Source organism: Myotis lucifugus, unplaced genomic scaffold, assembly GCF_000147115.1.
Source record: "Myotis lucifugus unplaced genomic scaffold, Myoluc2.0 scaffold_128, whole genome shotgun sequence".
Lineage (NCBI taxonomy): Eukaryota > Metazoa > Chordata > Mammalia > Chiroptera > Vespertilionidae > Myotis > Myotis lucifugus.
In genome coordinates, this window is record NW_005871176.1 from 221,465 (window position 1) to 245,954 (window position 24,490).

General features: G+C 40.3%; 1 protein-coding gene across 6 annotated transcripts in view; it reads right to left on the minus strand.

The window, feature by feature from the left end:
* Nucleotides 1-24,490, minus strand: part of UBR4 (ubiquitin protein ligase E3 component n-recognin 4) — a 121,582-nt gene that overhangs the window by 78,444 nt on the left and 18,648 nt on the right. For all 6 annotated transcript variants that reach the window (XR_002830557.1, XR_002830558.1, XM_006093985.3 and 3 more), the window contains exons 12-34: nt 21,650-21,749; nt 21,379-21,516; nt 20,805-20,922; nt 19,450-19,637; nt 18,344-18,503; nt 18,152-18,237; nt 14,034-14,203; nt 12,581-12,863; nt 11,824-11,959; nt 10,850-10,929; nt 10,250-10,378; nt 9,443-9,625; nt 9,166-9,288; nt 8,846-9,075; nt 7,088-7,209; nt 5,632-5,729; nt 4,316-4,473; nt 3,341-3,550; nt 2,347-2,448; nt 1,937-2,037; nt 1,493-1,691; nt 942-1,130; nt 202-265 (exon numbers count right to left, since the gene is read on the minus strand). Coding sequence is in view for 4 of the 6 variants with exons in the window: in XM_006093985.3 (XP_006094047.1) it covers nt 202-265; nt 942-1,130; nt 1,493-1,691; nt 1,937-2,037; nt 2,347-2,448; nt 3,341-3,550; nt 4,316-4,473; nt 5,632-5,729; nt 7,088-7,209; nt 8,846-9,075; nt 9,166-9,288; nt 9,443-9,625; nt 10,250-10,378; nt 10,850-10,929; nt 11,824-11,959; nt 12,581-12,863; nt 14,034-14,203; nt 18,152-18,237; nt 18,344-18,503; nt 19,450-19,637; nt 20,805-20,922; nt 21,379-21,516; nt 21,650-21,749 (3,367 nt within the window). In the remaining 2 variants the exon portion in view is untranslated. The remainder of the gene's footprint in view (nt 1-201; nt 266-941; nt 1,131-1,492; nt 1,692-1,936; nt 2,038-2,346; nt 2,449-3,340; nt 3,551-4,315; nt 4,474-5,631; nt 5,730-7,087; nt 7,210-8,845; nt 9,076-9,165; nt 9,289-9,442; nt 9,626-10,249; nt 10,379-10,849; nt 10,930-11,823; nt 11,960-12,580; nt 12,864-14,033; nt 14,204-18,151; nt 18,238-18,343; nt 18,504-19,449; nt 19,638-20,804; nt 20,923-21,378; nt 21,517-21,649; nt 21,750-24,490) is intronic.

Consider the following 24,490-nt stretch of genomic DNA (forward strand, 5'->3'; position numbering starts at 1 on the left):
CATTATGTTTTAAGGATTCTGCCACCCAAAGGTGTTAAAGGGCATGCAGTTTGCAATTACATTTTTCTAGGTCTTTGAGACTTGTAGCCTCTTCCTCTGTAGGCTGGCCAGGGACAGAAGCCAACAGAGAGGAGAGACTTCCACCTGACACAGACAGAGAATCATCACTCGCTGACTGTTGTCACTCCTCAGTTTTCTTACCTTTCCATGCATTACATTGGCATTCAGTTTTTCAACCACATTCTTCTGTGACAGGTACTTCTTGCTATCCCAAGGAAAGAAAAAGGGGGAGAGGACACAAAATCAGATGAACCAAAGAAAGGAAGCGTCTTCATAAATCTTGCATCAAGTTGTGGACACTATGAAGCAAAGGCACCCTTAGAAAACTATGTAGATAATCAGAGGTCTGTGGTGCTCTGGCCTTATCACTGACACTTAGTACACTTTTCCCCAAGACTTCTCCTAGGAATAATGAACAGAAAACCCTACTTAGAAACAGTGAAGATGAAGTCTAAAGTGAACAGAGTTATTGATAAAAAGGCAGGGATTCAAGCCCTGGCTGGTGTGGCTCAATAGTTGGAACACTGACCCATGCACCAAAGTGTTGTGGGTTCAATTCCTGGTCAAGAGCACATACCTGGGTTGCAAGTTTGATCCCCGGCCCCAATCGGGGTGCATGAGGAAGGCAACCAATAGATGTGTTGACACCAATGTTTCTCTCTCTGCAATCTCCCCCCCATTCCATTATCTCTAAAAATCAATGGGAGAAATAGCCTTGGATGAGGATTAACAAAAAAAGGGGAGAGGGGGCAGGGATTCAAGTTTGTTTTATGCTCATTCTGAGCTACAAAGAAAATAACCTACAATTAGTTATCCCCTTTTATCTAAGAGCAAGCAGTGTTGTGACGTATGGATGGGTTCCTCCAATTTCATCACCTTACCATCTACTTAGCCAGTCCACAGCAGCATTATGAAGCTGAAGATGGCCAGCACCTTGACCTGCACTGGCCAGGGTGGCCATCACAACCATGAGTTCAGGGAAACCAGTTCCATCACCGTTGGCCAGCATCTCTGTTGCCATGGGGATCAGGGTACCCAGAAGCACAGCACACACACCTTCCCCAACTTGGCTGGGAGGAAGAAACAGCAAATTGGTGAGTAATCAACAGGAATCTGACTCTATCTACCTCTGAATTCGTAAGAGTAATTAAGGAGTCTTAAATTAAACATTAAATGCATGACTATATATACTTTGGACTTGGGCTCCTAGAGCAGAAAACTTTCACCTATGTCACAACCAACAGGTCAAGTCATTGCAAAAGTTTTTCCATGACAACAAGCAAGGAGCTCTACTAGATTCCTTAACTCTAGTGAAGGGAGCTTTGGAGTCACTGAAAATACTGGCTGATGCGTGAAAAAAAGATCACTGCAAAATCTCTCAATGTATTTCTGGAGTCGTTAGGGCTACGTTACAAAAATGCAATTGTTCTACCTGTTTTCCCGAACAATGTATGTAGTCAGTAACTGCAACAGCTGCCGGTTCTCCTGAATCATATCCAGCTGATCAGAATCTTTGGGAGGCGATGTGGTCATGCGGGTGAGCCAGGCCTGGAGACGCACAGGCTCCACGCAAGCCAGCTGTGCCAGAGAGCCACAGAGGTGCAGAAGACTCGGGTTAGGGCTCTTCTCAGCTGGGGACAGACGGAGAGGCCAAGGTCAGTGAAGGAGGGCAGGGGGAAAGGAAGGAAGGTGCAAATTGTGAGCCAGGAAAGGGGAAAGGCTTTAAGCAAGCTTTCTACTTCCTTCTGAACTTTCTGAGGGATTCTCTCCACTTGTTATCATTTTAATGCTATAGTGACACTCGGGCAGAAGAAATGCACAGTATTAGCCAGACATCAAAGTTCCCATAAGAAGATTACTAAAAGCTGTCACTCACTCAGCTGGAAGAGTTTGGTGAAGAATTTCAAAACTCGGTTACAGAATTTAGCGGAGAGGTTCTCATTGGCTGTTGCCATCATGATCTGCACAAGTTCTCCACTGGGAGGCAGAAAGGGAAAAAAGGAAAGAAGCACATTAATATCCATTTCTATTTCTTCACAATCTCATCTCCTCTAGGGGAACTGGTCATTTGTGAGTCAACAACACAAGGTGTTCAAGAAGTCAACTCCTCATCAATAACCTCAAGGAGTCAGCCATTAACCTAAGTCCTCCCCAAGATACTGTTTGCACACCTAAGCAGTCCTTAAAGTATTCCTTGAGAAAGAATACCTAAGTCAACATAGATAGCTCCTTACTTTCAGGAGACATTCGAAAAATGTTCACTGAATAAAACAAACTTCTGCTCACCTATCAGAGAAGAATTCTTCCATGGCTTTACGAGCCTGGCTGCTTTCCAGTTGCTTTTCCAAATATTGGAGACATTCCTCCAAGATGGATTCATCCAGTCCACTGTGGATAAAAAAGAAAAATGAACTACCAAAAAGGAGGTCTGTTTCAATGTCCTCCTAATACCGATTTTTAAAAGCCTAAAGTCTGTTTATGACTAAACCTTGAGGGTAATATTCAATTTTGTCTCATCAAAATTTAGCATAAATTTAGCACACAATTAAGTACTCAATAAATATTTAATAAATTAAAATAAAACAAAAAATTCCTAAAATCTGAGATAACTGATGTAGTCGATGGCTTAGAGTCCAAAGGACCATTGATGTTATGGAAGGAGGTGGGGAAGGAGGGAAGGAAGGAAGGAATGAAGAGGGATGAAATGGGGGGAAGGGGGACGGGGGAGAGCCCAGGATAAAAAAAAACCCTGGTCTCAACAACATAAAGTAAGGAAATCCCAATACTTAGACCCTTTATTTATATAGTTCTCAGTAGGGTAAAACTATAACTTACTCAACTGTTCTTTATGACTCGCCCACATCAACATGGCCTAAACTATCAAAGCCAAACAATGCTATGAAACTACCTAATTCCACTGACCACCCATCTCAGAAGCCTGGTCACAAAAATATTAGAAATGTTATCAGTTTCTTTGTATACTTCATCACATCTAGTATAGCACTTGATAAGCATCTGTTGAAATATTTCAAGTTTTCAAATCTGAACATTTAAGCCTTCCATTTTCTTCATGTTTATTCTTAAGAATTAACCACAAAAAAGGATTCCAAATAACTTTCATGCCCATGCCGACAACACAAAGTGCACACAAGTATAGAAATTTCTGTTTAAAAGCACAATAAAAAGCTAATAATTAATGACATAAAGGAGCCTGTATTGGTACATTTCACTGAGAGTAGCAGGTCACAGGAACCTGACTGATCTCCTCAATCAGGCTCACCTATTGGGATCCGCATGATTGGCCAGAATGTTGTAACAACCAGTGATCAGCTTTTCATACACACGAGCCAAGAACTCGTCCGACTCCGCGGGGCCCAGGATGCGCTCCAGGGAGTTGCTACTGATCTCAGCGACACTCTCAGTGCTCGACTCCAAAAGAAGGGGAAGCAGGGTCCGGATTACCTGTGGCGGGTTCATCTCATCGGACCAACTGCAACAAAGAAAACGGAGCCAAGTTAGTGAGTATACTTCTCCAAAATGCTGCAAGGGGGGATGGCAAAATAGGGCAATTCAGTCATTACTAAGGGGAAGGACTCTTAGTCCAATCTTTTTGCCCTTGATAGTTGCTTTTTACAGAGATGCCATCATATCATTTTTTTCATTGTTATATCAGAAGCAAAACTTATTTCCATATGAAAAATTCATTTATTAAAACAATAAGATGTATTTTTTGATATTTAGAAAAGAAAATTAACTAAAACCTAATCTAATAAGCCATCCCAGATACTTTTCTAGAACTGTCAGGAATCTGGCTAACTTTTAAGGCAATGTGATATAGGACTTTACCTGTGACCTATGTACAGGAAGACAAAATAGTCCCTCCATGACCATTCCTAATCCCCAATGGCTGTGTGTGCCTCCCACAATGATCTGGAGAAACATCTGATTTCAAATATATCACTATCACCTTAAAGTTTAAACCCGAAGCAGCTCCAAATCACAGTATGATCTAAAGCCAGCATGCCTTTTCTGAAATACTATACAGAGAGGGGAGGAGGTACTCTGCTGTCCTTCAGAACCAAGTTAAAAATCATTCTAGGTGAAAGCTCAGATTCTAACCCACCAGGCTTTCAGCTACAGAAACATGCATAAGGCATTATTATGTAGATTTTTTTTAAAAAATGCCCATGCCTTTTTTTAGCTATGACAGAATACAGGCATAGAGAGGACTTCAGGCTACATAGTAAGTACTCACACAATAAGATCCCCAGTCAACCTGACCAGAGAGAGGAGGGTGTGCTTCAGGGAAGCAGCCAAGGGCAGGCTTTGGCCACAAAGAGTTCCCAGGTGAGCAGCCTGCACAGCACTGATGTAACTCTCTGAAGGGATGGTGTCATTCGCAAAGGCATTTCGCTGAATGGAGACAAAACAGACACAAATGGACAGGCCATCTACCTACCCAGGATAAAATTCTCACATGGAAAAAAGAAACCAAGCTGACATAAACTAAGGCCCTGTTGAGGTTTACAGACAATAAACCTCAGTGGACACTATACATCCTGGGAAGGAAAGCTGGTCGAGTGGAGGGAGCAGGTACAAACTTTAGTTAGTACAAAATTAATTTAATATTTTAAAAGTTAAAATTTAGTTAATAAAAAGTTAAAATGCTCAATATCACTTTCCAAATAATTAGAATATACTGCAGTTGGGCCTGATGAACTTGGAGGTTAGGGGCACCGATCTCCCATGCATTCCAAAATCTGCATATAACTACAGTCAGTCCTCCTCATACACCAGGATTGATCCTTGAACAATGCCAAGTTGAACTGTACAGGTCAACTGAAAAATCCACCTATAAGTGGACCCACACATTTCAAGCCAGTTGTTCAAGGGTCAACTGTATATTCACAACATGAAAACTGTTGTCTTGAATACCTGAGAAGGATCTAGATTTTGCAATGCATCTGGATCTCCATTACAAATATCTTAATTATCCTTGTACTACAAGCTCTAGGTAATGTAAACTGAAGCCACCATTACAAAGCAGGGATAATAAGATTATAATAGTTGGCTTTTCCAAAGAACTGTAATAATCTGTTAAGAGGTAACCTGAGTAGAGAATACACAAAGTTCAAGTAAACTGACAGAAGAGCAAACAGTCTTCTAAAAGCCTAGAGAACCTAAAAGCTACCCCATAAAATTATAACAAGAGTAGCATGGTTTTGACATAAGCTAAAAAGGAAAGGGAACAGAATTAACATTTACTGAGAATTCATGCCAGATGATGTGCAAGGCACTTTACATTTCATATTCTTAATTTCACATCTGTATTTAACAGATGAAGAAGCTGAGGCTCAGAGTAACAGAGTACCTGTCCTGTAACACAAGGACACACACTTCTTAGCAAAAGACCACATGGGTCCCAAATGGATAATTCAAGGCTTTGATTAGTGATTTAGCCACAGCAAATACTATTGGAGCATACTAAGATCCCTTGGTAGCTACTTTCAGCCTAAAGAATAAAAACAGAACACAGACGGGCTAGTGCTTCCTGGAAAGACAGACACTCACCCAGGATCCGATGTTGGGAAATTCATTGGTGCTGATGTTGTTCCAGGATTCACACACACTCTGCACTGATGATGGCAAATTCTGAACCAGTGTTGGACCTGGTGGCCACAAAAAGGACAAGGAATCATCACTAGAGAAAAAGAATAGGGCACAGCATCTTAAAGCCAGGCCCAAAGGCAGAAAAGAACCATCACAGCTCAAGCTGTCAAAATAATTCCTAAGATAGCTTTCAGTGGTTCTTAACCTTCCTAATGCCGCAACCCTTTAATACAGTTCCTAATGTTGTGGTGACCCCCAACCATAAAATTATTTTCGTTGCTACTTCATAACTGTAATTTTGCTACTGTTATGAATTCTAATGTAAATATCTAATATGCAAGATGTATTTTCATTGTTTGCGACCCACAGGTTGAGAACCGCTGGCTTAGATGGCTAGTTCAATAGTGATATTATGTCCAAGAACTATCTAACTGCTTAATCTCAATTGTAAGGTTTTTATTTCCCACCATATTCACTTTCTAATCATGTAAGTAAAGCAGAAAACTGGAAACAAGACGCAAAGTAAAGGTAGGTCATTAAAAGTTAGACTAAAATCACTATTAAACATCTGCTACACCTTCTACAAATAAGTGTTGCTTTGATCCCTTTTCGTAAAGAACAGCATTCAAGGAAGTAGTAAAATTTAATTTCTAAAGTGAGAATATTTGAACATCCAAAGCATTTAAAGTTTGAAATTCAGGAAAATACAAATGGCTGGAAGTAGTTGTTTTTTAAATATATTTTTATTGATTTCAGAGAGGAAGGGAAAGGAAGAGATAGAAACATCAATCATGAGAGGGAATAATTGATTGTCTGCCTCCTGCACGCCCTCCACTGGGGACCGAGCCCGCAACCCAGGCATGTGCCCTTGACCAGAATCGAACCCAGGACCTCTGAGAGTCTGCAGGCCGACGCTCTATCCACTGAGCCAAACGGGCCAGGGACAAATGGCTGGAAATTTTAAAGCGTAACTACTGTACTTAACTCCAGTTCTTTTGATTCCCCATCCTAAATTTCTACCAGATCATTCCTAAGTCGGGGAAGGTTTTCCCAAGCATGAAACAATAGTCTGCTCGTCTTTCTAATTTCTATAACTGAAAAAAAGAACAAAGATCTGTGTTCACAAAATAGCCTAATGCTTTAGAACCAACTTATCTTGGTTTGGATTCCAGCTCTACCCCTTGCAAAGATATAGGATTAGGGGCAAATAACTTCTCTAAGCCTCAGTTTCCTTATGAGTAGAAGGGGATGATACCAACACTTACAGGGTTACTGTGAAGATCTAAACCGATAAACCTGTCAGTGCTTGATGCACAGAAAGGTTCCAATAAATGGAAAATGCCAGAGACAGGTGGAGAGGGAAGGAAGTGGCAGTACTGGCGTAATAACAGTATTATGCAAAAGCACATTCACTTACCCAGAGTGTTTGCCTTGCACCTACTCGAGCCAATAGCCAGAACAGCAGCAAAGCCGTGCAATTTCTCCTGGGAAGGTTTCTCGGTGGATCCTTCTTCATTAAAGTTCTGTAGCAAATAGGCTCTGAAGAGAAAACGGGGGATTGTAAAAGCCGAAGGAATCTCCTCCCATTGTAGTTAGGAGAAACTCACTCTGGACAACCTGTACCCGTTTCCTAGTCTGTTAAATACAGTGGACAGCTCTTGCCCCTTTCTGGTCTCATAAGAATTCCAATGGGTAACTTTCCCAAAGAATATCCCATCCTCTCAAATGTTCCCAAAGCACAATTCCAGTATAAATGAGTTCAGGAAATAGTGAATACTATTTCAACCCCTCTCCCCCTGGCCTTGGAAGATGGGCAATATATAAAGTCTCTGAGAAGTTTTAAAAACGGTTAAATATTATTTACCCAGCACTTCCCAAACTCACTTGCCCAGGAACATCTAGTAACAGTTCCATTTTGAAATTATTGGCCTAATGGGCCAGATTAAAGACCGTAAGTTCTCAGAAGGCAGAGCCCTAGCTCTGCTACTACTATACACCAGCACCTAGAAAGCCACTTGGCACATAGCAAGCTCTCATATTTATTATTTATGTTTACTTCCTATTTATTTGTCCAAAACTTTGCCTCAAGCAACAGTCCTCTCTCTACTGGAAGGCATTCACATTAAAAGACACTAGTTAAGTTTTACAAAAACCCAAGTCCCTTTTAACATAAAAGCCCAATAGAATAGGAGCTGAATAATGAAATCCTAGAGCAGTGAGAGCAAACCTATGACACGCGTGTCAGAGGTGACACGCGAACTCATTTTTTTGGTTGATTTTTCTTTGTTAAATGGCATTTAAATATATAAAATAAATATCAAAAACATGTCTTTGTTTTACTATGGTTGCAAATATCAAAAAATTTCTATATATGACACAGCACCAGAGTTAAGTTAGGGTTTTTCAAAATGCTGACACGCCGAGCTCAAAAGGTTCGCCATCACTGTCCTAGAGGGACCAGAAAAAGGGAATAAGCTTAAAGCCCCTGTGTGCCCAGTGAGCACGAGACAAGAGTGGTCACCCCTCAGCTCTGGTTTGTTTCTGATCTGTGGCAAGTCAGGCCCAGTTCTGCCAGCTCTTTCAACGTAAAAAAGTCCAGAAATTTTGATTTGTGAATAAACTCCCAATTTTTATACACTGAAAATGAATTCCAAAATACTTAGACATCATGAAGAACAAACAAATCTACATGGCATGTGATTTGCCATGCTTATTAGAAAGGGTTGGATTTTAATATACTCTAACTCATTAAAAATTTGTTTCTCTAACTACATACCATAAAATTTAAAGAGCATTTAAAGAGCTTCATCTTAGTACATAATGGAAAAAATGACCATGCTTGGAAAAATTACATTATCTTTCTTTGTATCTTAAAAGTAAAATGCTAGAAAACATTTAAAGATTTATAAGAATTAAACTTTCTCTTGAGTCTTACTGAATTATTCACAAATTCCCTCATCAGACACCCCTTCATATTAGAGAAGAAAGAAAATCTAAGTTGATAAAAACAAAACCAACAAAATTCTGAATCGTTGAGGATCTGAAGAGTGAATAGTACTTAGAACTATAAAGTTCAATTTTAGCAATTTTCAGGCTCCTGAAGAAAGTACTAGTAAACCACCCAAGGATCTAAACTCTCCCTTTCTGCCACCTCCGGGCAGGCAGCCCATCACACCTAGTGAATGACGCATAGGTATCAATGAGCTGTAGTGTAGCCGGGAGTAGATTCTTGGTGATTTCAGATGACTTATGAGGATCAGTCTCAGCAGCCATCTTGGAAAAGTGCTCATCCAAGGAGACCTGGACCTTCGAGATAGCAGCATCAAGGGTGTAGATGGACTGCAGACTAGGAATTTCATGGAGCTGCAAGATGGTGGTACAGTCGATGCTACAGAATGATGAGATCTTTAAAAATAACAAGATATTAATTAGTTGTGGCAAAGGGCTGTGTGGCAAAAGCCAAATTCAGTCACGATGAATCCAAAATACACATACCTGTCGAGCAAAGTATTCCTCTACAATTTCAACGTCGTACTTCACGGAACTGCACTTAGTGGAAGCCAGTTCTAGGAGAGAACCAGCATGTTCAGCCTTCATTCCCTGTTTGATAAGGTGATCCTATTTGGACAGCAAGAAAAAAGTGTTCAGGAGATCAGTATAGACAGAGTCTGAAGTTTTCATTACCTTTACATTTAAAAGTTCCCAACAGCACAGAGAACACTGGCTTTGAATATTATTTCTTAGCAGCAAGCTCTACATTCCCCTGTGGTACCTTTATCCAGTTGACATAGGAGCTGATCCGCAGGCGAGAAGACCACCGCAGAGTGTGTAAGATGTCACATTCACTCATCTCAGGTGAGTTCATGGCCAGCTGGTTCATGTAGGTCTTTGATGGTGGTAAAATTCCTAGGATCCTCCACAGTATCAAAAAGTAATATTGAAGGGCACAGGCCTCCTGGAAGAAGCAAAAAGAGCAGTCAATAAGGTAGTAGCACTGCCTCAAGGTCTCCCTAATGGTAAGAACTGCTCCAAACACAACTCTCAAAGCAGAATAGTCCTGATTTTCAATTGAGATTTGGCTCTCAAGTCGTTCTAGAGAATATATCTAATAATAAAGCAGGAAACGTGAAAGCACATACAAATAATTTGCACCTTATTCTGCACACTTCACAGGCCAAAAGAGCTGTCTGAGACAACTTGGGCTCTCCAAACAATTTAACAAGTAACTAAAAGAAAGCAGGACATTCTCCTTGGCAGGCCCGCAATCAGCTGGCCTTTTCTGTGGCCTGACTGCTGTTAAGGCTTCTAGAGAGAGAGAGAGAGAGACACCTTGCTGTAACCACAGAAAAAGTTCAAGTGTGAGGCTTTCGGTATCACCCATTAAGCACTCACAGGATATGTAATACTTAGGTTGCCATTAACTCTCAAAGTCACAATTTTCCCAATGCTAACAAATGACAAAATTATCTCTAAGATGAATAATGACATAGAAATACTGAAGGAAATTTCTCGTAGAACTGCTACCAATTATCAAACAAAGGCCAAACTTCATAACTAGCCGAGGCTTCCATGGTCTTACCAGCGCTGTAACATTCTTGTTTTCCTTTCTCCTGACCGTGTCAAGCTGGGAACCAGCTGCAAGCAGGGACGTCAGGGCAGTATAAAGCTCATCATAACTGACAAGCTTTGAGAAGAGAACATCACATGCCTAATACCAAGAAAGACAATCATTTATTATTTTTGGAAATATTTTTTTCCTACTACTTACACTATCGTTTAACCTCATGATTGACAAAAGAGTTCATCTAATTCTGATTAATAATTTCTTATTACAGAAAGATTCCCACTCAGGGCCCTCATATAAGCCATTGTCAGCACACAGTGCAGGCTTTAGAATAAGGCAACTATGTTTATCCATTAAAATATTGGCATGTGAAAATGCTAAGTCTTCAGGAATCACGTGTCAGAGGTGTCAACCACCAAGAAGGACATCCCCTATAGCAAAACTGGAGCCCAGCCAATAAACCTCAAAATAGCATTGTCCTCTTAGAATAAGCTCAAACCTTAACACAGACAAATTCCCTCATTACATACAGTCATTCCCTTTCCCCCTGACAGACTGCTTTTGGTGGAAACCATCTGACCCGCATGTACAATGGGGTTTTAAAATTCCTGGTACCACAGAATCGAGTCGGTTCAAATCATCCTCTGAGGCTTCTGGGGACAGGACACAGTAGAATCTGGGCTGTGGCACAGCATCTGAAAAATAATGTGCTTATTAAAAAAAGTATTTTATTCTCAACTCTGTTTAATAAGTGTAAAATGTAAAAACCAAGAAACACTTTGGAACAGGGTTTCCCAACCGTAGCACTACTGACATTTTGGGCCAAATAACTCCACTACAGGAGGCTGTTCTGCAGACTGTAGAATGTTTGGCACCATCCTGGCTTCTATCCACTGAATACCAGGAGTGCCTCCCAGCTGTGACAACTAAATATGTCTGCAGACACTGCCCAATATCTCCTTTGGTGGTGGGGGCACAATCACCCCCAGATAAGAACTACTACTTACGAGTTAACTAACATGCTCTATTACCAAGCTCATCAACAAAATTGTATCATTAGACTGACTACCTTAAAGTTAAATACTATTTCCCCCAATACCAAAGGGACTAATAAGAGATCCAAATGATAATAAATTCATACGAACACTTGAACATTTCCACAGAATACTCTAAACATCTCACAATCCTCATAAGAGCAAACTCATACTAAAAAATGCACACAAGAGGCACCTCATCAAAAGAATGGGCAACTAGGAATACCACACAGAATGTCATGACTCCCATTATTTTCTGAATATTGACCCAAAAGGAATTTAGCCTGTGAGTTAGAACCACATCCAAAGAGAAATTAAATTTAATCAATCTAGAGTGGCAGACAAAAGGACTCTAATTCTTGTGTCTCAATGTGTGTGTTTTTGTTGTTTTAAAATAAATGCTGGAGATGTGAGCATCTATTTCTGAAAATGTTTTGAATCTATAGGTACTTGTCACCCAAGGCAGTAGACAAACTAATGAGCAAAAATCCTCAAGGAGTCTCCTGCCCATGAGAACCAATAACTCAGTTTCTTATTGACAGTCTTTTGTCTGACCTGATGAAAAATGCTTGGACCAGTTTTCTTCTACTTCTTTGAAACCATGATAGAGGGGGGTGGTCATCCGGCGGCTGTTGCTGTCTTGGGATCCACTTGCCCAACCAAAAGGAGGACTGAGCAGGTTATGCTGCACCTTTTAAAACAAATACTCAAAGTAAGAAGAATGCACAGTTGCCATCTGCTTCTCACTCCAGGCATGATGTACACCGATGCATCAAAGTTTAAGGAATTCATAACTAAAATAAAATCTTCACATTTTCCAGTGACTTCTTTTGGGGAGCATCTTTTTGCTGGAGTAAAATGAAACATTTTAAGAAATGCTGAGTATAATAATCCTTAACTGGCCCTTCCATCCTCATTTTGGATTCCTACAGAAGAATTCACCAAACCATAAAATTTACTCCTTGACCATTATTCAACCACTAACAGATATTCACTAAGGGCTGATGCTCAGGGTACTGTGCTTGCTAGACAAAGCAAGGTTAAGTCAAAGAAGGACACCTGTGAACAGAGCCTATAATCCACTTTTAACACACACATCAAATCAAGTCAGCTACATTTATTGCTTCTGGCTAAACAAAGTGTGAGTGCACAAACACAAGTCCTAGTGGTCTTCCTAAGGCTACTCAAATGCCTACCACAATGAACACCTTAAACCTAAACTGAGCAGGTCACTTTGGCTTATATCATGTAACTCAAGAAGAAAACACTCTCAATAACAGCTAGTAAAGCAAAAAGAGTATGTCCATCATACCTGCTCAAACAGATACATAGGGGCCTTGGAGTACTGGTGAAGCAGATAATCGAAGATCAAAAGAAGGCGAGCCAGAATGAGAGGCACAGAGCGCATCTGGGCATCCATGTTGGCACTCAGCTCCTGGATGATCTGCACAAAAAGGACCAATATGGCCCGCCGGCCTTTCTCAGTGAAGTTGTGGAAAATGAGAAGGAGCAGCTGCAGGTGTTCTACGTTCAAGTCTTCTGTCTCACTGGGCACCACCCCTTGCAAGGCATTCTGCTTCATTGTCAACAAAAACCTACCAGAGAAAAGGAGAATATGTCCATTGGGAAAAAAATTAGAACATCTCCAAAGTGTTACAATGTTAAGTGCTGGAAGTTAAACCCAGGCATTAAGATAGCAAATTGAGGAAGACAAAAAGCCACATGTAAAGAAAAAACTAAATCTTGGCTACAAAAAAGCCAGATGGATCCACAAGAACCTTCAGCAATGCCTAGGGAGGCCACAGGAGTATTAACACCAGCCCAGCCATTTGTGACAATGGCAAGAACTGCCAACTCCCAAAAGGTGGTGATTTTTTTTTTTTTAATTAACAAATCTGGTCAGGTAAAAACAATTATTACTTTTCCCTATACTTTGATTCTAGAGTTTTTTTAGTTTATAGTACAGGTTAAATCAATGCATAATAATAGTCTAAAATAACTCAAACCTCTGCTATTTAGAACTTGTTGGAAGAGCTTTTATGCAAAAAAAGGAATAAATGTAGCCAACTGTTTCTGCTGCCTTTGGCTATCAGAATAGAGATTTGTGTTTTAATAAGGGCTTCCCCCTCACATTCCCCCTACTACCTCCTGGCCTTTTTGCAAGATTCCACCAGGAAAAATGTAGGGTCTTTGGCATTTGAGGGGTTTATGATTTCTTCAATCCAAAATTAGAATTATTTGATCATAAAAAGAGGAAAAGCAAAGCCTTTTAGGAAAATAAACTGCTTTGAAGACTCCTAACCACGTAAACAAAAATGCAAATATAGGTCCATCTAAAGAGGATTTAGATAATTAATCTGAGCTTCCCCCAAGTAAAAAAATTCTTTAAAAGTTGTCCAAAAAAAGACTGCGAGTCACTCTCAGTGGTTTCATGCTGAAAGCAATATAACCAGACAGAGTTGGCTTCCCTGTTCCCTCTCAGAAAACCAGGTCAGGATAAAATTGGTTACGTTCATGATTTAGGTTCTATCTCATAATTGCAACCAAATCCCTTCCTGGCTGAAGGAATTCTGTTTCTAGACCATAGTTTATGTACTTCTGTCTTTTAAACAGCACATCTTCCCCCAACCCTCTCCCTCAGAAACACACTCCTCCACCTTCACCACTTTCAACACTATCATCAGAGAACCACCTCAGAGGTACAGATTCACTACAAAGAAAAAGGAAATAACCTTCTCCACAGGGCTCCTCTGGCATTTTCTTACCTGTCCCAAACTTTAAGGCATTCAGGGACATCAGGGTCACCTTGAGCAGCGGCTTTATGTTGCCAGATGAGCAGGAGGCGTGACAGTACAGAGAGGCTTTGAGGGTGGATGTACAAGGGCCATGGGCCCTCAGAAAAAGGAGCAACTCCCAGCTGCTGCAATAGTGTGTTCTGACATGAAAGACATACAAGAGACCATTAGGAAAAGGACAGCAAATGAGGCCAAAAGGCTACTCATGCTCTCTAATGTTACTTTTTAACACTGAAAGGAGTAATTTAAATAAAAGAGGATGCAAAAATTCAGACTTAGAAGTAGTTTTGAAAAAGATCATTTCATTCAACAAATGACAAAAATATAAAGGAAAAAATTACTAACCTAACCCCATTAACAATTATCATTAATTAGTGTCAGAAATGAGGTGCTGAAAAAGGAGAAATGCATTGAGACGGCAGAATCAGGGAAATATTCTAAATGGATAGAACATGAAAAGTCTGTACTTTCCAAAGATAACTTGAACTGAAATAGCTAACATTTTTTTCTTTCATAATCAGTTATATGCTACAAATAACACTCAAAAGGGGAAGATACAACACGTTGTAGGTCTAACAACTTACATTAACAGTATTAGCAGGGAAACTTGCCTGGAAGATGTCAAGGCATCTAGAATTAATCAGGGCTGTCTGCCTCCAGTTGAGGCATGTCTTTCAAATGAGCTTTACGTTCAGCTCAGTTATCTAAGCTGCAACTTATCTTCTCAAACACACACAAACTGAGCAGGATGCAATGGAAAAGCAGACAAAAGCCTGCTTTCTCACTTGGCTTCAGAAAACACAAATCATGGTTACCTCAGGACACAGGATAAACTTCTAAGTCTGCCACATTAAATTATATTCTTATAAAACATTCTAGAGGAGCTCATTCCTTGGAAATAATTATTCAAAACATTAAAGATATCACAAGTAGTTCACGCGTACTAGGCAGTTACCGTAGGCTAAACGCTCTACATACACTATCACACTAAATGCTCAGAGCTGTAACGTTGGGTAGGTATGTGCTCCATTTTATTGATGAGGGAAGCAGCTCGGAGTGGTTTCAACCAAAGCCACAAGATTACCAAGTAACAAAGCCAAGTTTACTTCTAAAACCTACATTCTTTTTTTTTTTTTTTTTTTAAATATATTTTATTGATTTTTTTTACAGAGAGAAAGGGAGAGGGATAGAGAGTTAGAAACATCGATGAGAGAGAAACATTGACCAGCTGCCTCCTGCACACCCCCTACTGGGAATGTGCCCGCAACCAAGGTACATGCCCTTGAGGGAAGCAGCTCGGAGTGGTTTCAACCAAAGCCACAAGATTACCAAGTAACAAAGCCAAGTTTACTTCTAAAACCTACATTCTTAATCGCTATGCTCAACACACATATGAACGACTTCTCAATCCCTGACTCGAGGTAATGATTCAAAAATAATAAACATGCCTCAGCTATATAAAAAATAGACACTGTAGCACTATTATAATAAAAAACCAGGAAAAATATCTAAATGTTTAATATGCAGCCACACGGTGGCAAGGTAAACATAAAAAACATATATATAAAATTTGAAAAGGCAAAAATCAAGATGTATCAATGTTCTCATTACAACTGTAAAACAATGCCAACTATATGGATGGGGACTAGAAGAAGACATGTACAAATTAAAATCATGAATTTGGTGAAAGGATTATGATTAATATACATATATTCCTTTAATTTTATACAATACTAGAGGCCCAGTGCATGAAATTCGTGCACAAGGGTGGGGTGGGGGGGTCCCCTCAGCCCAGCCTGCAACCTCTCCAATCCGAGACCCCTCGGGGGATGTCTGACTGCCGGCCCAATCCTGGGGATCAGGCCTAAACCGGCAGTCGGACATCCCTCTCACAATCCTGGACCGCTGGCTCCTAATCGCTCACCTGCCTGCCTACCTGGTCGCCCCTAACTGCCCCCTCCACCACCAGCCTGATCGCCCCTCACTGCCTCTGCGTGCCAGCCTGATCACCCCTAACAGTCTCCCCTGCCAGCCTGGTCACCCCTAACTGCCCCCCGCTGCTGGCCAGGTCGCCCCCAACTGCCCCCTCCCTGCCAGCCTGGTTGCCCCCAACTGCCTCCCTCTGCCGGCCTGGTCGCCCCTAACTGGTTGCCCTTCACAGCACCTTAGGTAATGTGGCTTTGTACATTACTCCAAAGAAACAATATCTGAGGTAGGGAACTCAATAGAAGATTGTTAGATTGCACTGACCACCCTGCACTTTCTTCCATCATAGCTATGAAATTTGGGGGGGAAATTTAAAGTCCAATGTTTGGAGATCAAATTAAAAGGGAAGTTTAAGGATTTCTTCAGTAGCTATGGGCAATTTGATTGCATGTCAACACAAGGCTGTAATTATTTTTAAAATGCTAAGAGGACAACATCATTATTGGAATCTTAAGAACTATTCTCTAGAGAAAAATGTTTCTTCCCCATTATTTGGACAAGTTTAGGCAAGAAAAGACCAAGTCTATGAACTCTGAAACTTCCCTATATAAACTCAGATCTGGACAAGGAACTGGTAACTTTGGAAGATACCTTGACCCTATACAATCTGAGAAGTACTGCTGGCCATCTACTAACTGAAACATTTCCTTCCCTTCATCTTAGATAGGTCAACAACTTTTCTACTCAATTTATATCCTCTTTCCTGCCCCTCCAAAAAATAAATGTTTTCATGTAACAGTAGATAAGTATAAATAGATTTTATAATTATTTTTTTCAACAAAAGAAAAATTTTAAGAATTTCTTAAATATGTTGTGATTATGAGAATCAATTTTAACCACTTGAAATAGCTTCCTGGATTTTGTCCCTTTGGGGACAAGTTCAAATCCTTGACTTGTGTCTTGATTCTGAGAATCTACTGAATGAATCTTAAGAGTAACAAAAAACTTTTCAAAATAGTAGGGCAAGTTATTGGAGATCTACCAAATTCCACTGGGCAACGGCAGTGTTGCAGTAACTAGGAATCAGTATTTTAAACAAAATCCTCAGGGATCCTTATGCACAATAAGATTGAGAACCACTGTGACCATGTTAAGAAAGTTTTGAAAATATGACATTGCCAAGTGTTGGGAGAGAATGTGAATCCACATGCCTCTGACACATTGCTGGTGGGAGTAAAATTTGGTACAGCTACTTAGAAGTGTTGTTTGGCATTATCTGCTTAAAGCCTCACAAACTCCATAACCTATCAACTCTACTCCTAGTTACAGTCCCAAGAGAACAGGGAGATGTACAAGAAAGACCATAGCAACACCTGGAATTTCAATTAAACCTGACACAACCCAAAGGTCTATCAGTGGGAGCAGATGGGAAATAAACTGGTATAGTCACAAAGACAGTGGAATATTATATAGCAGTCAAAACAAGAACTGCAAAAGTATAGATGGATCTTGGCAGTTTATTACTAAATAATATTAAGTGAAAAAAGCCTAAAAAGATTCCATAGATCACGATGTCATTTGCTATAAAAGCTAAAAACAATAATTTTAACATTTAAGAACTATAAATGCAAAAATAAATACATATATGAAACTAATGAAATGAGAAATTTCAGATTTAGAATTCAGGACACCAGGTACTTCAGTAGGGAGAGAAAATTTTAAGATTTAGAAGTCCACGATCCAGAACATAGACTTCATTTTGGTGGTGGGTTTGCAAGCAGGAGTGTATATGAGAGCATCTATCTCCTGTCATCTGATTCCTTTAAAACACACCTTTTAATTTGTATTTCTGAAGATTACTAATGATAAACATTTCCTGTTTGTTGGCCATTTATATTTTTTAAATAAACTGCCCTCTTGTTTATTTTGTCCACTTTTCTACTAGGACAGTCATTGGGAATTATGTAGTTGTTCCTGAGTGACATTTTATTTTCCCTAAAATGATCCTAATTGAGGCAGAGGGACATACTAGAATCCTTCTCAGAAACTCTTTCCAGTGTGGGGATTCCATGACAAACTGCATTCCTTAGCAACAGAACAACTGCAGCCTGCCGAGAACTGATGGAGAGCTCTTGGCCTGACCAGTCATAGTGCACACAAACCTGCAGGTTGGGTGACTGGAGGTCAGAAGTCACCAGAGAGTGGTTGAAGTGATAGAGAGCAGCAGCGAACTCTTCATCTGATGAACCTTGGAGACAAATGGGAAAACCAATTTATTCAAGCAGCTACTTGATGCATCACACCACCCTGCCGACAGCCAAACTCCCCTAGAAAAAGATATCCTGTCTACTGACCCTTGAGTCCATCTTTGTCCACCTCCTTAATGATACTGGCTAGGGTGGCCATATGGTGTTCTGAAAGAGATACACTCAGATAGTTTCGGATAAAATTGTTCCGAGAGTTCAGCATGGAAGAGGTGATGAAGTTCAAAATGTTGGAAGCCAGACCTAAGAACTAAAAAGAACAACAAAAACAAAAAGCTCATATCAGGTTCTGAAGCCCAGAGCCCCTACAAATCCTGAATACAAGGAGAAGTAAAATATGCCCATGGGCCTCATGCTTATAATAAACAATGAATTTTAAAAGTCAGATTTTAAATTCCTACATCAGGACTAAGTTTAATTATGATAGTCCTTCTCATGTAATTCTACCAATTACACAAAACAGTATGCCAGTTTAGTATAACAGACTTCACAAAATATTGTATGAAGACAGGGATTTTCCAAATAGACTGACTCACTTCTTTCTCTGCTACGATCTATATTTGTCCAGTTCTAGGGTATTATTGATATATTCAATTCTGAGGCCTATATTATCATTATAGAATTCTTAGCGCTTTTCCTGCTCTATTAAAATTAAATTGAATTATTGTATAACTGCTTTATTCCAGATCCTTGACTAGACTAAGCTGTATGAAAGCAAAGATTGTATCTGACTTGTTTGCTGATACAGCTTCAGAATAGGGGCTGACGCAGAGTACATCCTCTATAAATACTGGTTGGAAAAAGTGTTAGCAAGAACTTACTATGTACCAGACCTATGCTAAGAGGTCTTCATAACACCCTTAAAGGCAGGTACAATCACTCCCATATGATAAAACCAAAACCGAGGCAAGGAGAAGTTCAGATTCTTGCCCAAACTGACAGAGCCAATAAGAGACATATAATTGAAAACTCACTTCTGTCTAACTCCAAGACCATGATTCTAACCCTCAATCACAGAAACACCACCTAGAGTATAAGTTATTCCATCAAGCATAATTGATACATTTAAGTCCTAAGATAAAATACCTTTAAATATTACAATTACCCATCCTACAAAATGTTTTAGTTAAATTATCTGCTTTTCATGCCCTTTCTCCCATTTTTCCTTCCCCTAAATCTCAGAAATCCACTCTTACCAACTCAGGATCTTTGCGACTGGCCAAAATGTTGCCCTTCTCACCAGGGGCCTGCTTACTGGGGCTTTTAACTCTTGGAGAGCTCTCCAGAGGAGGGGGTGGAGGAGGAGGTGGAGGTGCCACTTTCTCTTTACTGGGGGAGATGGTCTCTTCAAACCACTGCCCCAAAATAGGCTCACTGTCATCATCTGAACAGAGAAAAAAACCCAACAAACATAAAACATTTTTTTAATTTAAAATGCTAGTATATCAAATAGATACTTCGTAAAAAAAAGTACCTAAGTCAAAAGGAACACAAGGATATCTTGATTGTGGCGGTAGTTACACAACTGCATGAATTTGTCAAAACTCATGTTTTTACACCTGAAACTAATATAATACTGTACACCAACTGTAATTGAAAATTTTAAAACATCTAAACATATACAAAAAATGGGAGCACTTTATGTAAATTATACCTCAATAAAACTGATTTTTTTTCCCTTTATTACCGATTTTTTTTTTAAAGGAGCCCAACAGAGGAAGAACACCAATCTCACTTTATTTTACTGGCCACAAAGCAAATATTTTCCAGAGCAAATTTTTACTTGCCTATAGTTGTAAACCCCAAGATAAGATTCGTACCTTTCGCAATATTGTACATTGGTCCCTCAGGCCTGATTATAAAGAATCTGAGATACTAATCTTTTTCAACCTTTCTCCAAACTGAGGCAGGAGGTAATGCTAGTTTTGTCCTGTAGTTCACGGCAACAGTCTCTCCCAAAGCTTCCCCAAGCCACACATCTATGGCAACAGCCAAACCAAGCACCTCACAACCTTTTCAGTTCCAGTGGGAAAGCTCAGAGCAGAGTTCACAAAATGGGTTAACATGAAAAGAAATATGAACTGCGATGTATTTTGATTTTTGGAGGAAAAGGAATGAAAAGCAATCTGGGCTTTACTTATAGCAGTTTCTATCATTCGGTTTTCAACAGCTCAACTTACTCTTAAATAACATGTCACTATTGAGTACACATAAAATCAAGATCCAGGCTAGGCAGCTGAAAGAAAATGGTAAATAGGAAACTAGAGGAACCACTGGGAAACTTCCCGCTGCACTCTGTAGCTCAGGGGTCCTCAAACTTCTTAAACAGGGGGCCAGTTCACTGTCCCTCAGACCGTTGGAGGGCCGGACTATAGTTTAAAAAAAAAACTATGAACAAATTCCTATGCACACTGCACATATCTTATTTTGAAGTAAAAAAACAAAACGGGAACAAATACAATATTTGTATTTGCATGTGGCCCGCGGGCCGTAGTTTGAGGACCCCTGCAGTGTAGCTGATCTCCTGGAAGACAGAAAAGAGAGACTCTACCTTGGCTGCTGTCCTCCTCTGTGCTGCTGAAATCATCCTCGTAGTAGGTGTTTGAGTCAGTGGAGGCACTGGCATCGCTGCTCATGGAGCCCTTCCTCTGACGCTGCAGGACACATGCCTAGGCAAACAGTGAGGTTTGTGTAACTGACAACCACAAAATTGGAGCCACCCTACTTCATCCCATCACCACTTGGAAAGTCTTTTCTGTGTCTTACTCTTCTTTCTAGATCCAAGGAGTAGCTCTCCTAATAGCTCCCTTCATGACTCTCTGCCTTACCCTACAAAAGCACTCCAAAACCAGAAATATGGACAAGAATTCAAAACGGAGTGTTTCCATAGTGTACTGTATGTTTTTCCTTCAGCGTGCCAATTGTCACAAATCACCAAGTAGCCAAATGTGTCACAACGCTAACAGTCAATAGCTGATTCAAATGTTTAGAATAATTTAAGAGTTCCTCTAATCTTTAAAACTATTACCACAAATTTGGCATTTATAAAGGTCACAGTAAGAATGTAGTCTGAGAAGGTTATGCTATATAAGATCTTCCAATTACCAATGGCATGACCCACCCACCTTTCTGTAGGAAGTTGAGAGTAATGTCAACAGCAAGTTCGTCAGTGGAACAGAGTCAATCAGCCGTTGAATTCTCTGTATGGAGGTGCTCTGAGCCATGATGCTTAGGACTGCAGGGGGACCATCTGTCTCCCAGCCCTGAAGGTAAACATCAGAAGATAATTAATGTTATGAATCATCAGGAAATAACAACCTGATCTGCTAGCTCCCACTAGCTTACCCAGTAGATCCGGCCATCGATATACTGATTCCCTGAGTACAATCCGCTCACCTTGTGCAGAGCCTCCACTTGCAGGTCTTGAAAGAGGGATGTTAACAGCTTGACAGCATGGTTTGCCAAAATTACCGAGAGCACCCCAAATCCCTGATGCCTACACGAAGGAAAAGGAAAACACAAATCTTAAGATAACTCACAATAAATTACAACTATAAAAACAGTGGATCTTGTCATTTTGGTGTCCTAGACCCCTTTCAGAATCTATGGACCTTTCCCCAGGGGAGAAAACAGTACACACACACACACACACACACACACACACTATCTGCATGTAATTTCAGAAGTGCACAGTCTCCCTGGAGGCCATCCACAGACTGCCTAAGGATCCACAGGCTTCAGGTTAAGAATTCCAGGACTGGAAGAAACTTCCAAGCCCAGGGAATTTTACTGATTTTTTTTTTTTTTTGAGAGAGAGAGAGAGAGAGAAACATTAATTTTTAGTGTTCCACTTATATTCATGCTCTGAGTGTGGACCGAACCTGCAACCTTGGCATATCAGGATGACACTGTAATGAACTGAGCTACCCAGCCACTGAGTCATGTGAAGATGATGACATTTAAATACTGTTTGAACTTTCTAAAAGTCATTCTTTTGAGAAGAAAGCGTTAAAAAGTACCAACTTCTATAAAACTTTTCTTTATGTCTGAGTGACATGACAAAGTTTGCATATCCAATTTACAATGAGCTCATGTAAATCAATAAGTAAAAAAGGACAAACACCAAAGAGGAAAAACTGAGGCAAAGGACATAGGCAGTTTACAAAAGAAACAAAGATGAGCAATAAACCACAATCACACTAGTAACCAAAGATATACAAATAAGAGCAATATAAGAACATCTTTCACTTCTGTTAGCAAACATGAGGCCTAACGATAACCACATCACAGCGGACCTGGGAGAATGAGCACATGCACACATAGTCCGGGGAAATGCAGACAAGAGAAACTTGGCAAAACATTGCAAATGTTTCAATAAGTGCGCCCTTTCTCCTAACAATTACCCTTCTAGGGATTTACTCCAAGGGGATCATTAAACAAGTTCACAAAGATTTGTGTTTTAGAAGTTTTAGTAGAGTATTGTTTATCAAAATAAGCTTGAAACAACTTTAGTGTTTAATAAGATAATTAACTATGGTGTATTTATATAGTGGAATACTGTCAGCCATTAAAAACTTACATAGTTTGTTCACTGCAAAGATGTCAACAATATTTTATAACAGTGATCCTAATCTTGTAAAACATATATATGTGTACAGAAAAATGTCTGCTGTCTGGTAGAATGTTTACCAATTTGGGTGATTTTTTTCCCCTTTCTTATGGTTTATAGCTTATAAAATGTACATGTACTCTTTTTAAATCTCAAGAAACAACAGCCATTTTAAAAACTAACTGCTACTTTAAGAATATAGGTGTGTGTTTTTTTTGGCATTTCCCTTTACAATACCAAGAGTGAAGATAGACTCACAATATAGTTGTATTGATTTCAGAGAGTGAGGGAGCGGGAGAAAGAGATAGAAACATCAATGATAAAAATCATCGATCAGCTGCCTCCTGCACTCCCCCTCAGTCCCCTGCCAGGATTGAACCAGCAACCTGAGCATGTTCCATGACAAGGAATCAAACCTTGACCTCCTGGTTCATAGATCAACACTCAAACACTGACCCACACCGGCTGGGTTCATGCCAAAAAATTGTGATGTCATATCTTCACACTCAACATTCAAGCCATCAGCAAATCCCATCAGCTATACCTTCAAAACGTATCCCAATATGACCTCTTCTCTGCCTTTACCATCACCAGCCTACTCCAAGTCCCCTTCCTTTCTCACTTGGAGTAATGCATGAGCTTCCTAACTGTTCTGCCTCCTTCTTGTCTAATAACCCTACAGTCTATTTTCCACACAGAAGCTGTATTATCAAGTCACTAATAAATCAGATCATATCAGTCTGTAGGTGTCAAAAACCTCTTACACCTACAGATTACACTGGGCCCTAAGTGACTTGGCCCCTAGTTACCTCTCTGACCTAATTCTCTACTAATCTCCCTCCTCAATTTCTCCACTCTAGCCATACTGAACTTGTTGAGCCTTAAAAATGCCAACGCATACTTTTACCTCAAAATCTGTACAATTCTATCCCAAATATTTGCAACACTCACTGTGTCACTTCACTTATGTTCTCTACACCTCATCTTTAGAGCTCTTCCCTGACCATTCTAACTAAAATAGCAGCCCATCACTCTATCACCTCGCTCTGGCTTATTTTCTTCACAACATCTACACTAATAAAAGAGAAACATGCAAATTGGTGTCACTCCGCTACCCTTCCCATTGGCTAACCAGCATATCCTTATGCAAATTAACTGTCAGCCAAGATGGCGGCCGGCAGCCATGCACTGAAGCGAACAGGGAGGCTTGCTTGCTCCAGTGACTGCGGACTCCAACATTCCCCGCCTGACTTGCCGGCCTCTCAGCTGCAATTCTAAGCAACTATGTACTATGTTGCAAATATAGAAGCTAAACAAAACCCCAGAAACCGGCTTTCAGTCAGCCGGGCTTCAGCCAGCCGGACCGCAACATTGTATCAAATACAGAAGGTAAAGGCCAGAGCTGAGGCCTCAGAGCTAAAGCTGGCCCAGATTAGAAAAAAAAAAGAAAAAAAGGAGCAGTTGGGAGCTTCAGTCACCCACCAACCTGAAAACGGCCCTCAGCCCCTCAGCCAGACTGGCCAGGCACCCCAGTGGGGACCCCCACCCTGATCCAGACACCCTTCAGGGCAAACCAGCCGGCCCCCACCCGTGCACCAGGCCTCTATCCTATATAGTAAAAGGGTATA